Raw genomic sequence first — 16,250 nt, forward strand, 5'->3', positions numbered from 1 at the left:
TCCAAGGCGGAGACGTAAATTCTGACGGAGCCGACCGTGGACGTCTTCAAACCCAATTTCGATGACTTTTTCAGTTTAATTGTTATTAGGCACGCTTCCGGATTGAGAGTCTTGATGGGAAAGTCTTGATTCCATTCCGGCTGGCTGCCGCGGATCGTTTTGGTTTTGCTGACTTTCTTGTTGTTCTTGTCCTGTTCGCGAATCTTGCCGTCCCATTCCTGGACCCGCGTGGAAACTGAAAGGTAATATTTGTCAGAATCCTTGGCTTCCGGAAGGTATCCTCTCAGAACTCTGACATTGAAATACTTTGGTGTCTGGTCTCCTTCCTCGCATTCAGACTTTTCGGGATTTGGGGGCAATGAATGGGGATCTCCACGATTATCACGATATTGATCTTTTTGTAGAAGTGACCACGGATAGAGGAGTTCTTGTGGAATTTTCTCATCTGATAGATTTGCCATGGCTACTTCTTCAGTTAATTTGATTCGTCAAGCCTTGAAAATGGAAATCACAGACTAAAAGACGATATAACTGCAGACCAACTGTCAACCCCCTTTATACCTTCGGAACAGATTGTTGACGCGGCAGCTATTGGAAAGTCACTTTTTGTTAGGCATTTCATAATTTAGAGTAGCCAAATCTTGTTATTTTGATTGAATTCCAATTTATTTAAATATTTCGAAAAATGTTCAAAAAGAAATTTTGTTTAATTCTATTATCTTTTTTTTACGTTGATTTGAATGTAGATGATGGGCCAAGACTTGGGTTAGATTGTAGAGGTTGCGAAATCAAGGTTGCGAAATATTATTTCAAAAATGGTTCATAGATGGCTGCTCGAAAAATATCAACTTTCATGAAAATTAATTAATTAAAAATTAAGCCTCTTACCTCATAGTTCGATAAACTATGTTATTCCCCGTATGAAGCTTAATTTTCAATAATCTTTATGTCCAAATCTCTGCAAATAGAAATTGTGAGTTCATGTTTGGATGTCAGAACTAGAAAAATTGTGAATTAAGATGGAGCAAAGGCAAACTACTCATCAATTGTGTCTCCTTTTAATTAATTAATTGGATCACTTAATTTTCTCCTGCAGGCCTACCACAAACAACAAAGTGCTGCTGTTGAATTCAATGCAAGAGGGCTGACTTGAAATGCTGTGCAACTGTCGTCAACAGCTTTTTCGACTCTTTGTGGCAACCCAACTTGGGTAAGCCAAAATGTTGGAATCATTTTGTCTTTAGTATCTCCAAAGATTTTGTATCTGCTAGCGAATTTCATTAAACCTTTTAAAATATCTTAAAATGTAAGCTAATTGTTTGCTTATATAATGTCAATAGTTTAGTTGGGAATCAGGGATGAAATTAGCAGCTCTATTTCGATGGCCATTTTGGCATCGACTCGAGCCTTCATTCTTCTCGGGACTCCCTGAACAAATTGACATCGCAAATCAGCATCGCAAATTGCCAAGTCGGCCGCCGGAGAAAATCATATCGCCACAAATCTGGATTATTTGCTCGGAAACCTTTGACGATCATGAAGTTCGCGGACACAACTGGGCTCAACATTTACATCGCGTCCAAGGGCGAAAAAAATACCACAGCAAGTCCCGGCCTTCACTAGTTCAGTCCAGCGGCCATTCTGGACAGCGCTCTAGCATCACCCAGTGGTACAGCGGAGTCAACAGCCAGCACTATTTCGGCTTCCGCGTTCAAATGTACGATACGATCTAGCAAGCTGTTGCCACCCATCTGACGCGGGTAGGTTAAGAAGGTCTGAACTTATACCAGGTCCAGTCGATCCCGTTCGACCGTGTCATCATCATGGTGTCATTCTGACCAGATCAAGCGACGGAGAAGAGGACGAACGTTACCACATTATACATACGTAATTATACATAACGTTTCCATTATTATTCATTGTGCCGGTCTTAAAGTAATAATCTCTGCACGGGTTTCGTGCAAATTTTATTTGTATTTTTATCTTGAATGTGGTAGGGGGGCTCAGTGTAACTTGTTGAGATGACAATCAATAATTAGATACGTAAATAATCCCATTCATTTTTGATTTGTTTGTTTAATCAGGATCAGGAGAGCTGGAAAGGGGTCGATTGTTTTTTCTATCGATATCTTATTTAGAAAATGAAAGTGTCGTCTGCTTTCAATTTGTTGAAAGTTTCAGTGATTCATTTTTTAAGTTTTGGAGAAAAGTCAGAAGACTTAAGAGAGATGAAGTATGATTTCAAAGCAATTGAAACGATATGTGGCTGCACGAAAAATAGCAGTTCACATCAAATTTAAAAAAAATGTGTTCGTCGAGTAAACTTTGTGTCGTGGCTCTTTAATAGAATCGCCTAAATCACACTCCATGCTTTTTAGCGGGTAAATAAGATAAAGTTTACATAAAAGAATGTTCATGGGAGCTTAAGTAAAACAGTTAAGCCTGTTACAAAGTTGAGAAATGTATTTCCTGTGACTAGCCTTTAACTGCATTTAACTAGCATTCGTGATGTAAGCCTTCTGTCAATGCATGGCAGTTTGTTCACACTGTCTAACCTTTTTCTTTGTGCAGATTTGAGTACTGAACCATGCACAGCCATCGTGACAACAAGATATTCCAGTTTTGCTTCTGCTGGATCTGTCATCTCAGCAACAACCTCAGCATCATCATTTGGGTAAATAATTTTCAATACTTTTATTCCTGTGACTTGCCAGTTAATGTTTCATTTTCAACTTTGCCTTACTTGTTGTCCAAATATTTTTCGTGACTAAATTTTTATTTATTTAGATAAACAGCATCCCTGTTGATTGGAGATTCTAACCATGGCCGAGCTACGTATCTCTTCCTTCGTCTCCCTTTCTTAAAATGTCCTCATGTACACTTCATGTGAATGTGGGTGTATTCACGAGGACTCCCTTTTCTCCCTATCCCGCCTGGTGGACTCAACTTTTCAGCGGATGGATGGATCACTTGTGGAAGGATACCTGGCTGAATTTCCAAAGTTCAAAAGTAGGAAAAACATTTATCTCTATTCCTCTTTCTGGCTTGAGGCTTGAGTGGGCGTTGATTATGAATCGTAACCGAGTACGATTATTTCTGATCTATATGCGGTTATTGACTGGAACTGTTATCTCTTGCCGTTTTCGTCGACTTGTTCTGGGTTCATTAAATAGCTCATAGTACGACAACAGATCAGGCTTGTTTTTTCCAAAATATTTCAAACTTGAATTCAATCAAAGTTCAACTAGGAGATTTTATTGAGCGAGAGGGGGACCTGCCGCCACACTGCGTTCAACTCCTTGTTTACAGATGCTGGTCGGTCATTGTCGGTTTACCGGTTTTGATTGCAGTTACTTTTTTTCGGTTCATCTTTCCGGGAAAGGAGAATAGAACAAATGAACATTGTACTGCGCACACGTTGATTGTTTGCGCTGCAATCGATCGGTCGTTAGTTTTTTCGTTTGAACAGGAAAGAGATGAGACACAAATATCTACAGCACAATTTGGGACCATCGTGATGGGACTTTTGGTGCCATTATGGTACGGTACGGATCATCCACACTAGACTTTTTCTTTCTTTTTTTTCCCGTTTTTTTCGGGAAAGAATAAAAGGGTACCGTGAATTTTTGATTCTTTTTTTTTTCTCTGTGTGTGTGTGTGTACTGAAATACCGGTTTTTTATTTTGGCGGCGTGTTGCTTTTGTGGCGTCCTGTTTTTCCCTGCGTTTCTTTCATTTCTCTCCTCCATTCTCGCTGTTCCATCAAAGGATGTGATGATGATGACTTGTCGACTGATGAATGATGATCGAGTGGCTAAGCATTACAGGGTCACGAGCTCATCGGTTGGGCTTCTGGAACTTGCTGGCCGACATTTAAAAAAAATGAGAAATAACAGCTGTTTTCTTATTTTTATTTTTTACCCCTCTGGCGGTGTATATACCAATATGCACGGAAGATTATATGCTTTTATAAAATGTTGACGGTATGGCATCTGTTGTTTTAGCTGCTGCCAGTTGCTCTGATTCGATTACGTATTAGGCGGGGGGGTCCTGTATATTTCACTTTTGCCTTGTATAACTTAATGAGAATAGATTGCCTTTTACCACCCAACGAATACGGTACCTGCTATAGACCTGATCAGTCTGATGCCACGAAACGGCAATCATGAAAGGCCATGGCTTGATATGAAGATGCCGTACTCATTAAAGCAGCCGGCCAGCCGGTATAAAGGAAAGGTAGGTAATGGAGAGTGGGGGTTAAAATTGTTTAAAATTTGAAGTTTCAAAGCTAGAAAAGAGAAAAAAGGTATAAATAGTAGAAAAGAAATTGGGTCGGAATTACTAACACGTTCACCCAACAAAACTTAATAATTCGACACCAATTATTCGACGCTTCAACAACAAGCAAAGCAACTACATTTCCGCAATGGTGTGAAAATATTTCGACAACGGATGTAGCGTACAAATACTTTGACCTAACCTAACTTAAACTTAACTTAACTAACTTAACCTAATCTTAAAAAGAATTGTCAAAGTACTTTTGCTACACTGTGTCGACGTATTTTGTCACCAGTCGAAATGCAGTTGCCTTATAATGTTGAAGGTAACATCAAATGGAAGGTGTCGAATTAAAGTTTGGTCGGATGAAACTTGCAATATCTGACCCAATTATGAAAGAAGATGATGAAAAAGATAAAAAGAAATGATGAAGGAAAAGTATTAATGGGTAGAAAAAGAATAAGAAAGAAAGAATACACGGGTCATCAATTTTCTCATCTTCCGGTCATCCACCCGTCCTGTCTACTTCCGGTCATCCACCTGTCCTGTCTACTTCCGGTCATTCACCTGTCCTGTCTAATTCCGGTTTCCACCTTCCCTTCATTTCTCAGATCCTCAATTCTCTTTTCTTTCAGTTCCTTCCCATCCACTCTCGATCTCAACTTCCTCATCTCTTCTTCTCTTGGCTCCTGGTCCAATCCGCCCTCTCTCCGCCCACCCTCTACCTACTCTCCTCCCATCCGGTACCCAACTGGACGAAACCTAAAAGTTTACCCTGAAATCAATCGAACAATGGCCCTGTAGATTTGTACTGCCGACGCGTGTAACGACCATCTGGGTATCAGATCGGTATCAGATTCTCCACTGTTGGAGCAGTCGTCATTTCGCCTTCCTTGTGAGCTTTTGCCTTTTGACCTCTGCCGGTCTATGAATCTCCACCTCAAGACAAGCGTCGCCCACCCGATTTTTGGACTTGTCGTACAGTTGCAGCTGAGTGAGGCCTTCGTCACAGGTGGACATTCTAAGTTTAACGAAGCCGACCGTGGACTTCCTTAAACCAAAATTCGACAACTTTTTTACTTTGGCGATCAATTTAAACCTATACTGATATCTAGTCTTTATGATATAATCTTCGTTCCATTCCGGCTGGCTACCACGGATGGTTTCGGTTTTTATTTTCTTGAACAGGGTGGGGAACAGGCCGTGCCATTCCTCGACCCGTATGGAAACGTAATATTCGTCTGAATCCTTTGCATCCGGAAAGTTGACTCCTCTCACAACTTTGATTTGGAAATTCTTAGGTGCTGTCCGGTTTCCTTCCTCGCAATCAGGATGGCCGCATACTGATTGCTTTGGTGCTGCTTCCGGTTTCTCATCCGTTGCCCGATTCTGTAGAAGCTGAGATTTTTCGCGATTTGGGGGCAATACGTGTAGGTCTTTTGTTATATGACCAAATTGATTATCAGTGGTATTGGATTGAGCCTTTGATGGCTGTTCCTCAACTTGTTCACTTTCCTCAGGTATAATCGTCTCTTCGGCTATTTCAAGTAGATCAGTTTCACCCAGCATCGGAGTGTCCTTGTGTTCAGAAACGATCTCTGGTCTTGAAATAACTTCCGTCAGCGGGTACTTTATCTTTATCTCCAGCTCAACACAAGATTTACCCACTGGATTGTCAGACTCGTCGTAGAGTTGCAGCGTATTGACTTGATTTTTCATCAAGTTGGACACTTTAAATACGGCGGAACCGACCGTGGACGTTTTCAAACCCAATATCGACTTTTTCAGTTTAATTGTGAACATCCAATTTTCCGGATACTGAGTATGAGCGATGATCATTTTTTTATTCCACTGTGGCTGGCTGCCGTGGATGGTTTTAGTTCTGAATTTCCTGGACTGGACGTGTCTCAAACCGAACCATGATTCGGTTGCCTCGGCACGCAACGAAACGTAATAATTGTCCTTCGCTTCCGGAAGGTTTACTCCACCGATAACTCTGATTTTGATCTCCTTATAAGGGTTCCGGGGTTCGCAATCGCACTTTCCGGGATGCCAATCAGACTTTTCGGGATTTGGGGGCGATGCGTGTGGGTCTTTTGGTACATGGCGGGGCTGATTGTCCTTCTTGTTGAACAAATTAGATTTTTCGGAATTTGAGGGCAGTACCTGTCGATCTCCAGGCTTATTTCGGAATTGATTATCAGCGCTCTTATTGGATTTAGCTTTTGATGGCTGTTCCTCAACTTGTTCACTTTTCTCAGGTATAATTGTCTCTTTGGCGATTTCAAGTAGTTTAGTTTCAACCACCGGATCTTCGTTTGTCACATTTCCGGTGTCGTCAATCGTCTGCTGCAAATTATCGGACAGACTCTCCGGTTCCGGCCTTTTCTCGTCTATTTCAAATCGTTCGTTAGACGAAGGTATTTCAGCCGAAGTCTCCTTGGGTTTAGAAACGATAACTGGGCTTGGAATGACTACCGGCAGCAGGTACTCGATCTCCACTTCAAGACAAGCTTTGCCCACTGGATTGTAAGACTTGTCGTACAGTTGCAGCTTATTAAGGCCGTCGTCCAAGCTGGATAAGTCAAGTTTAACGAATCCGACCGTGGACGTCTTCAAACCCAATATCGACGACTTTTTTACTTTGATGGTCATTCGACACTCTTCCGGATTATGAGTCTTGATGGTAAAGTCTTTGTTCCATTCCGGCTGGCTACCGCGGATGGTTTTAGTTTTAATTTTATTGTCCTGGACGCGGTTCATGCTGCGGCATTGCTCGACCCGCATGGAAACGTAATATTGGTCAGAATCCTTTGCTTTCGGAAGGTTATCTCCTCTCAGAAATCTGATTTTGAAATGCTTCAAAGGCTTCTGGTTTCCTTCCTCGCAAACAGGCAGCGGCTGTGGTACTTCCCGTTTCTCATCCATTGCCCCATTCTGTTTCTGTGGAAGTTGAGATTTTTCGGAATTTGAGGGCAGTACCTGTCGATCTCCAGGCTTATTTCGGAATTGATTATCAGCGCTCTTATTGGATTTAGCCTTCGATGGTTGTTCCTCAACTTGTTCAATTTCCTCAGGTATAATCGTCTCTTCGGCGATTTCAAGCAGTCTAGTTTCAACCACCGGATCTTCTTTTGTCACATTTCTGGTGTCGTCAATCGTCTGCTGCAAATTCTCGTTCAAACTCTCCGGTTCCGGCCTTTTCTCGTCCGTTTCAAATTGTTCGTTAGACGCAGGTTCTACAGCTTCAGGCGTGTCCTTGGGCTTAGAAACGATCTCTGGGCTGGGTTCTTCCGGTTTCTCATCCATTGTCTGATCATTAAGAAGTTCTGGTTTTTCAGGAATTTGGGACTGCACCTGTGGATCTCCATAATTATCACGGAATTGAGCCTTTGATGGCTGTTCCTCAATTTGTTCACTTTCTTCTAATATCGTCTCTTTGGCTTTTTCAAGTAATTCAGTGTCACCTACCGCATCTTCATTAGTCACATTTTTGCCGTCGTCTATCGTCTGCTGCAAATTCTCGGTCGGATTCTTCGGTTCAGGATTTTTCTCATCCGTTTCAAGTTCATGTTCATTAGACGGAGGTACTTCAGCGGGAGTCTCCTTGGGTTCAGAAACGATCTTTGAGCTGGGAATGACTTCTGGCAGGTAGTCGATCTTGTACTCAACCTCAAGACAAGCATGTCCCACTGGAGAATAACAGTCGTACAGTTTCAGCCTATTGATTTCATTGACTTTCAATTGGGATACGCAAATAACGAATGAAAAGACCGTGATTGACGTCTTCAAACCCCATTTCGACAACTTTTTGAGTTTAATGACCAACACCCACTTTTCCGGATTTCGAGTCTTGATGGTAAAGTTTTGATTCCACTGTGGCTGGCTACCGCGGATGATTTTGGTTTTGATTTTCTTGAATTGGACGCGGTTCATGCCGTGCCATTCCTCTAACCGCATGGAAACGTAGTAGTACTTGTCAGAATCCTTTGCTTCCGGAAAGTTTACTCCTCTCACAACTTTGATTTGGAAATGCTTGGGCGTCCTTTTTCCTTGCTTGCAATCACGCAGCGGCTCTGGTGCTTCCGCTTTCTCATCCATTGCCCCATTCTGTTTCTGTGGAAGTTGAGATTTTTCGGGATTTGAAGGTAATGCGTGTGAGTCTTTTGGTACTTGGCGGGGCTGATTATCAGTGGTCTTGGATTGAGCCTTTGATGGCTGTTTCTCAACTTGTTCACTTTCCGCAGGTACAATCGTCTCTTCGGCCATTTCAAGTAGTTCAGTTTCACCTAGCACCGGATCTTTGTTAGACATATTTTTTCCGTCGTCAATAGTCTTCTGCAAATTCTCGTTCAGACTCTTCGGTTCCGGCTTTTTCTCGTCCGTTTCAAGTTGTTCGTTAGACGGAGGTACTTCAGCCCGAGTTACCTTGGGTTTAGAAACGATCTCTGGGCTGGGTTCTTCCGGTTTCTCATCCAATGTCTGATCATTTAGAAGTTCAGGTTTTTCAGGAATTTGGGACTGTACCTGTGGATTTTCAGGCTTATGAAGGAATTGATTATCAGTGCTCTTATTGGATTGAGCCTTTGATGACTGTTCTTCAACTTGTTCACTTTCCTCATTTATAATCGTCTCTTCGGTGATTTCAGTTAGTTCAGTTTTACCCAGCACCGGATCTTTGTTAGACATATTTTCGATATCGTCAATGATCTCGGGCAAACTCTCCGGTTTCGGCTTTTTCTCGTCCATTTCAAGTTGTTGGTTGGATGGACGTTCTTCAACCGGAATGTCTTTGGGTTTAGAAACTGGCTCTTCTGGCGCTTCCAGTTCCTGATTCTCGGCTTGCATTTCGTTGGATAAACTCTCGGTGGCGTAAATAGCTTCCCGTGTTTGAAAGTTGAGACTCTTCGGGTTGTTTTGGAGCATTTCAAATTGTTCTTTCACCAGCCCATTTGGTTTTTCGACTTTAATGCCGACTTCCTCGCCATTCCTCGGGGTCAGACTACTCATTTGATCTCCCAGTTGCTCGATTGTGTCGGTCTGGTTGTTAAGGGATGCTCGTAGTTCTTCCACTTCCGCCTTACTGGATAGAAGAAGACGATTGGTATCTTCCATTTTTCGCCTCAATTGTGAATCGTTTTCGGCCAAACTGCGATTTTTCCTTTCAAGTTCAGAAATGGTTCTACTCTTTAACTCAAGCTCACGTGTAGCCACGGCCAACTCGCGCGTGTCTAATTGTTGTTCGGCAAGGCAAACGCGGAGATTTTCCAATTCCGCCCGACTGGATGCGATAAGGTTATCCTTGTCTTTTATTTCTCGCCTTAGCTGCGAATGCTCATTTGTCAAGCGGAGATTTATCTCTTTTATGTCAGAAATTTCTCGTTTATTTTCTTCGAGTTCGCTCTTGGTAGTTGCCAACTCGTCGTGTACGTTCTGAAACATTTGCAGCTTTGATGAGGAGTCTGTCAGTTTGGATTGAAGCAGACTCAACTCATTCTCCAAGCGTTCATTTTCCAATACAGTCTGGTTTTTATCATCGTCTTTCGCCATCAAAGGAAGACAACTTTGTTGGTTCAAGTCATCTCCGCTGGGAGTCGAAAGACCTTTGTCAATTGCAAGTTTGGTTGCGCATAAAACGTCAGGTTCAATCATCTTCAGGTTAACAGCCGAAAGCCGAGTTTGTGATTCGGTCGATCGACTGAATAAATCCATCAAGTTGCAATCTCTGCCTATATCCCAGCAGACATAAGCAAAAAGCAAAGCCAATATAGTGACTGCCAAAATGTCTATAACGATCATTTTCACCACTGGTAGTTAGGGTGTTTGCAATTGAAAACTGCTGTGTCTGCTATTGCTGTTGGGGTTGCCTATATAGACTTGCCAGGGGAATCCCTTTTCGCACTGTCTATTTCCACTGTTTTTATCAGATTTCTAATTACGAAAATGGTTTTTAACTTTTCGTATTGAATTGTATTCATACAGTAAGGGCTAACGCACATTGTTCAATTAGTTTAAAATGTATTGCAATTCATTTTAATCTTTTAATTGGATTTTGAAATGAAAGTTTTCGGAATTCCGGTTGGGATTCAAATGTTGCCGGTCTGGACATGTCTGGGAAACGACAGGGCGCCCGTAGCGGTAAGTCCACCAACTAAGAAGAATAAAAGTTAAAGGAATCATTTTTCATTGAATTGAGATTCTACACGGCAATTATTTTGTTTCTAGTTGGGTTTGCCCTAAAAAACCGATAACGAAATGATAAATGAAGTTACATGAATACATGACCCCAAGAAGTCGTTAATTTAATCGTCTGCGTGTTGTCTAGCCTAATGGAAGTGTGTAACGAGGTAAGCCGTGTTAAGCTCGTTAGGGCGTTAAGATCGTTCAGGTTATATTTTAAGAATTCAAATTTCAGTTACTCCATACTCCACTCGATGAGAGACGACGTGAAACTTTTGATACCATATCTGACCAAATATTGTTTGACAACCGTTTTCCCGTAAACTAAAATCAGTAACAAAACTCGTTAACGTTAATCACTTTTTCTTTTAATTGGTTTATTTCGAGATCTTTTTGGTGTTTGTTTTATAATGGAAATAATTGGACATTATCATGAAAAAAGTACCTTCCGTATAATCAATGAATATTGCAAAAGTTGCCGGGAATATGCGTGTTAGTTGCTTCTTTGTTCCCTTTATCGAATTCAAGTTCAAGACGAATTCAAGATCTCCACCTCAAGATAAGCTTTGCCGATAGGATAGAAATTGTTTTTGAACAGTTGCAGTTTATAGACTTGATTTACTTCCAAGGCGGAGACGTAAATTCTGACGGAGCCGACCGTGGACGTCTTCAAACCCAATTTCGATGACTTTTTCAGTTTAATTGTTATTAGGCACGCTTCCGGATTGAGAGTCTTGATGGGAAAGTCTTGATTCCATTCCGGCTGGCTGCCGCGGATCGTTTTGGTTTTGCTGACTTTCTTGTTGTTCTTGTCCTGTTCGCGAATCTTGCCGTCCCATTCCTGGACCCGCGTGGAAACTGAAAGGTAATATTTGTCAGAATCCTTTTCCTTGGCTTCTGGAAGGTTTACTCCTCTCAGAACTCTGACATTGAAATACTTTGGTGTCTGGTCTCCTTCCTCGCATTCAGACTTTTCGGGATTTGGGGGCAATGAATGGGGATCTCCACGATTATCACGATATTGATCTTTTTGTAGAAGTGACCACGGATAGAGGAGTTCTTGTGGAATTTTCTCATCCGATAGATTAGCCATGGCTACTTCTTCAGTTTATTTGATTCGTCAAGCCTTGAAAATGGAAATCACAGACTAAAAGACGATATAACTGCAGACCAACTGTCAACCCCCTTTATACCTTCGGAACAGATTGTTGACGCGGCAGCTATTGGAAATTCACTTTTTGTTAGGCATTTCATAATTTAGAATTGCCAAATCTTGTTATTTTGATTGAATTCCATCTTTTTTTATATTTCGAAAAATGTTCAAAAAGAAATTTCGGTTTAATTCTATTATCTTTTTTTTACGTTGATTTGAATGTAGATGATGGGCCAAGACTTGGGTTAGATTGTAGAGGTTGCGAAATCAAGGTTGCGAAATATTATTTCAAAAATGGTTCATAGATGGCTGCTCGAAAAATATCAACTTTCATGAAAATTAATTAATTAAAAATTAAGCCTCTTACCTCATAGTTCGATAAACTATGTTATTCCCCGTATGAAGCTTAATTTTCAATAATCTTTATAACCAAATCTCTGCAAATAGAAATTGTGAGTTCATGTTTGGATGTCAGAACTAGAAAAATTGTGAATTAAGATGGAGCAAAGGCAAACTACTCATCAATTGTGTCTCCTTTTAATTAATTAATTGGCTCACTAAATTTCCTCCTGCAGGCCTACCACAAACAACAAAGTGCTGCTGTTGAATTCAATGCAAGAGGGCTGACTTGAAATGCTGTGCAACTGTCGTCAACAGCTTTTTCGACTCTTTGTGGCAACCCAACTTGGGTAAGCCAAAATGTTGGAATCATTTTGTTTTTAGTATCTCCAAAGATTTTGTATCTGCTAGCGAATTTCATTAAACCTTTTAAAATATCTTAAAATGTAAGCTAATTGTTTGCTTATATAATGACAATAGTTTAGTTGGGAATCAGGGATGAAATTAGCAGCTCTATTTCGATGGCCATTTTGGCATCGACTCGAGCCTTCATTCTTCTCGGGACTCCCTGAACAAATTGACATCGCAAATCAGCATCGCAAATTGCCAAGTCGGCCGCCGGAGAAAATCATATCGCCACAAATCTGGATTATTTTCTCGGAAACCTTTGACGATCATGAAGTTCGCGGACACAACTGGGCTCAACATTTACCTCGCGTCCAAGGGCGGAAAAAATACCAAAGCAAGTCCCGGCCTTTACTAGTTCAGTCCAGCGGCCATTCTGGACAGCTCCAGCATCACCCAGTGGTACAGCGGAGTCAACAGCCAGCACTATTTCGGCTTCCGCGTTCAAATGTACGAGACGATCTAGCAAGCTGTCTAAATCTATCTAATCTAAACCCATCTGACGCAGGTAACAGGTTAAGAAGGTCTGAACATATACCAGGTCCAGTCGATCCCGTTTGACCGTGTCATTCTGACCAGATCAAGCGACGGAGAAAAGGACGAACGTTACCACATTATATACATACGTAATTATACAAAACGTTTCCATTACTATATATTGGGCCGGTCTTAAAGTAATAATCTCTGCACGGGTTTCGTGCAAATTTTATTTGTATTTTTATCTTGAATGTGGTAGGGGGGCTCAGTGTAACTTGTTGAGATGACAATCAATAATTAGATACGTAAATAATCCCATTCATTTTTGATTTGTTTGTTTAATCAGGATCAGGAGAGCTGGAAAGGGGTCGATTGTTTTTTCTATCGATATCTTATTTAGAAAATGAAAGTGTCGTCTGCTTTCAATTTGTTGAAAGTTTCAGTGATTCATTTTTTAAGTTTTGGAGAAAAGTCAGAAGACTTAAGAGAGATGAAGTATGATTTCAAAGCAATTGAAACGATATGTGGCTGCACGAAAAATAGCAGTTCACATCAAATTTAAAAAAAATGTGTTCGTCGAGTAAACTTTGTGTCGTGGCTCTTTAATAGAATCGCCTAAATCACACTCCATGCTTTTTAGCGGGTAAATAAGATAAAGTTTACATAAAAGAATGTTCATGGGAGCTTAAGTAAAACAGTTAAGCCTGTTACAAAGTTGAGAAATGTATTTCCTGTGACTAGCCTTTAACTGCATTTAACTAGCATTCGTGATGTAAGCCTTCTGTCAATGCATGGCAGTTTGTTCACACTGTCTAACCTTTTTCTTTGTGCAGATTTGAGTACTGAACCATGCACAGCCATCGTGACAACAAGATATTCCAGTTTTGCTTCTGCTGGATCTGTCATCTCAGCAACAACCTCAGCATCATCATTTGGGTAAATAATTTTCAATACTTTTATTCCTGTGACTTGCCAGTTAATGTTTCATTTTCAACTTTGCCTTACTTGTTGTCCAAATATTTTTCGTGACTAAATTTTTATTTATTTAGATAAACAGCATCCCTGTTGATTGGAGATTCTAACCATGGCCGAGCTACGTATCTCTTCCTTCGTCTCCCTTTCTTAAAATGTCCTCATGTACACTTCATGTGAATGTGGGTGTATTCACGAGGACTCCCTTTTCTCCCTATCCCGCCTGGTGGACTCAACTTTTCAGCGGATGGATGGATCACTTGTGGAAGGATACCTGGCTGAATTTCCAAAGTTCAAAAGTAGGAAAAACATTTATCTCTATTCCTCTTTCTGGCTTGAGGCTTGAGTGGGCGTTGATTATGAATCGTAACCGAGTACGATTATTTCTGATCTATATGCGGTTATTGACTGGAACTGTTATCTCTTGCCGTTTTCGTCGACTTGTTCTGGGTTCATTAAATAGCTCATAGTACGACAACAGATCAGGCTTGTTTTTTCCAAAATATTTCAAACTTGAATTCAATCAAAGTTCAACTAGGAGATTTTATTGAGCGAGAGGGGGACCTGCCGCCACACTGCGTTCAACTCCTTGTTTACAGATGCTGGTCGGTCATTGTCGGTTTACCGGTTTTGATTGCAGTTACTTTTTTTCGGTTCATCTTTCCGGGAAAGGAGAATAGAACAAATGAACATTGTACTGCGCACACGTTGATTGTTTGCGCTGCAATCGATCGGTCGTTAGTTTTTTCGTTTGAACAGGAAAGAGATGAGACACAAATATCTACAGCACAATTTGGGACCATCGTGATGGGACTTTTGGTGCCATTATGGTACGGTACGGATCATCCACACTAGACTTTTTCTTTCTTTTTTTTCCCGTTTTTTTCGGGAAAGAATAAAAGGGTACCGTGAATTTTTGATTCTTTTTTTTTTTCTCTGTGTGTGTGTGTGTACTGAAATACCGGTTTTTTATTTTGGCGGCGTGTTGCTTTTGTGGCGTCCTGTTTTTCCCTGCGTTTCTTTCATTTCTCTCCTCCATTCTCGCTGTTCCATCAAAGGATGTGATGATGATGACTTGTCGACTGATGAATGATGATCGAGTGGCTAAGCATTACAGGGTCACGAGCTCATCGGTTGGGCTTCTGGAACTTGCTGGCCGACATTTAAAAAAAATGAGAAATAACAGCTGTTTTCTTATTTTTATTTTTTACCCCTCTGGCGGTGTATATACCAATATGCACGGAAGATTATATGCTTTTATAAAATGTTGACGGTATGGCATCTGTTGTTTTAGCTGCTGCCAGTTGCTCTGATTCGATTACGTATTAGGCGGGGGGGTCCTGTATATTTCACTTTTGCCTTGTATAACTTAATGAGAATAGATTGCCTTTTACCACCCAACGAATACGGTACCTGCTATAGACCTGATCAGTCTGATGCCACGAAACGGCAATCATGAAAGGCCATGGCTTGATATGAAGATGCCGTACTCATTAAAGCAGCCGGCCAGCCGGTATAAAGGAAAGGTAGGTAATGGAGAGTGGGGGTTAAAATTGTTTAAAATTTGAAGTTTCAAAGCTAGAAAAGAGAAAAAAGGTATAAATAGTAGAAAAGAAATTGGGTCGGAATTACTAACACGTTCACCCAACAAAACTTAATAATTCGACACCAATTATTCGACGCTTCAACAACAAGCAAAGCAACTACATTTCCGCAATGGTGTGAAAATATTTCGACAACGGATGTAGCGTACAAATACTTTGACCTAACCTAACTTAAACTTAACTTAACTAACTTAACCTAATCTTAAAAAGAATTGTCAAAGTACTTTTGCTACACTGTGTCGACGTATTTTGTCACCAGTCGAAATGCAGTTGCCTTATAATGTTGAAGGTAACATCAAATGGAAGGTGTCGAATTAAAGTTTGGTCGGATGAAACTTGCAATATCTGACCCAATTATGAAAGAAGATGATGAAAAAGATAAAAAGAAATGATGAAGGAAAAGTATTAATGGGTAGAAAAAGAATAAGAAAGAAAGAATACACGGGTCATCAATTTTCTCATCTTCCGGTCATCCACCCGTCCTGTCTACTTCCGGTCATCCACCTGTCCTGTCTACTTCCGGTCATTCACCTGTCCTGTCTAATTCCGGTTTCCACCTTCCCTTCATTTCTCAGATCCTCAATTCTCTTTTCTTTCAGTTCCTTCCCATCCACTCTCGATCTCAACTTCCTCATCTCTTCTTCTCTTGGCTCCTGGTCCAATCCGCCCTCTCTCCGCCCACCCTCTACCTACTCTCCTCCCATCCGGTACCCAACTGGACGAAACCTAAAAGTTTACCCTGAAATCAATCGAACAATGGCCCTGTAGATTTGTACTGCCGACGCGTGTAACGACCATCTGGGTATCAGATCGGTATCAGATTCTCCACTGTTGGAGCAGTCG

The 16,250-nt window shown here is 41.0% G+C and overlaps 1 protein-coding gene across 1 annotated transcript; it reads right to left on the reverse strand.

Moving 5' to 3' along the window:
• Positions 1-5,156: 5,156 nt before the first annotated feature.
• Positions 5,157-10,076, reverse strand: LOC124193845. Its single transcript, XM_046587822.1, has one exon. It carries the CDS (start codon positions 10,074-10,076, stop codon positions 5,157-5,159), a length of 4,920 nt encoding a protein of 1,639 aa, XP_046443778.1.
• Positions 10,077-16,250: the final 6,174 nt, after the last annotated feature.

Source organism: Daphnia pulex, chromosome 5, assembly GCF_021134715.1.
Source record: "Daphnia pulex isolate KAP4 chromosome 5, ASM2113471v1".
NCBI classification, from domain to species: domain Eukaryota; kingdom Metazoa; phylum Arthropoda; class Branchiopoda; order Diplostraca; family Daphniidae; genus Daphnia; species Daphnia pulex.

Bases quoted from the DNA above. Each gene is read 5' to 3' on its own strand.
- LOC124193845 (XM_046587822.1), bottom strand. From the start codon at position 10,076: ATGATCGTTATAGACATTTTGGCAGTCACTATATTGGCTTTGCTTTTT.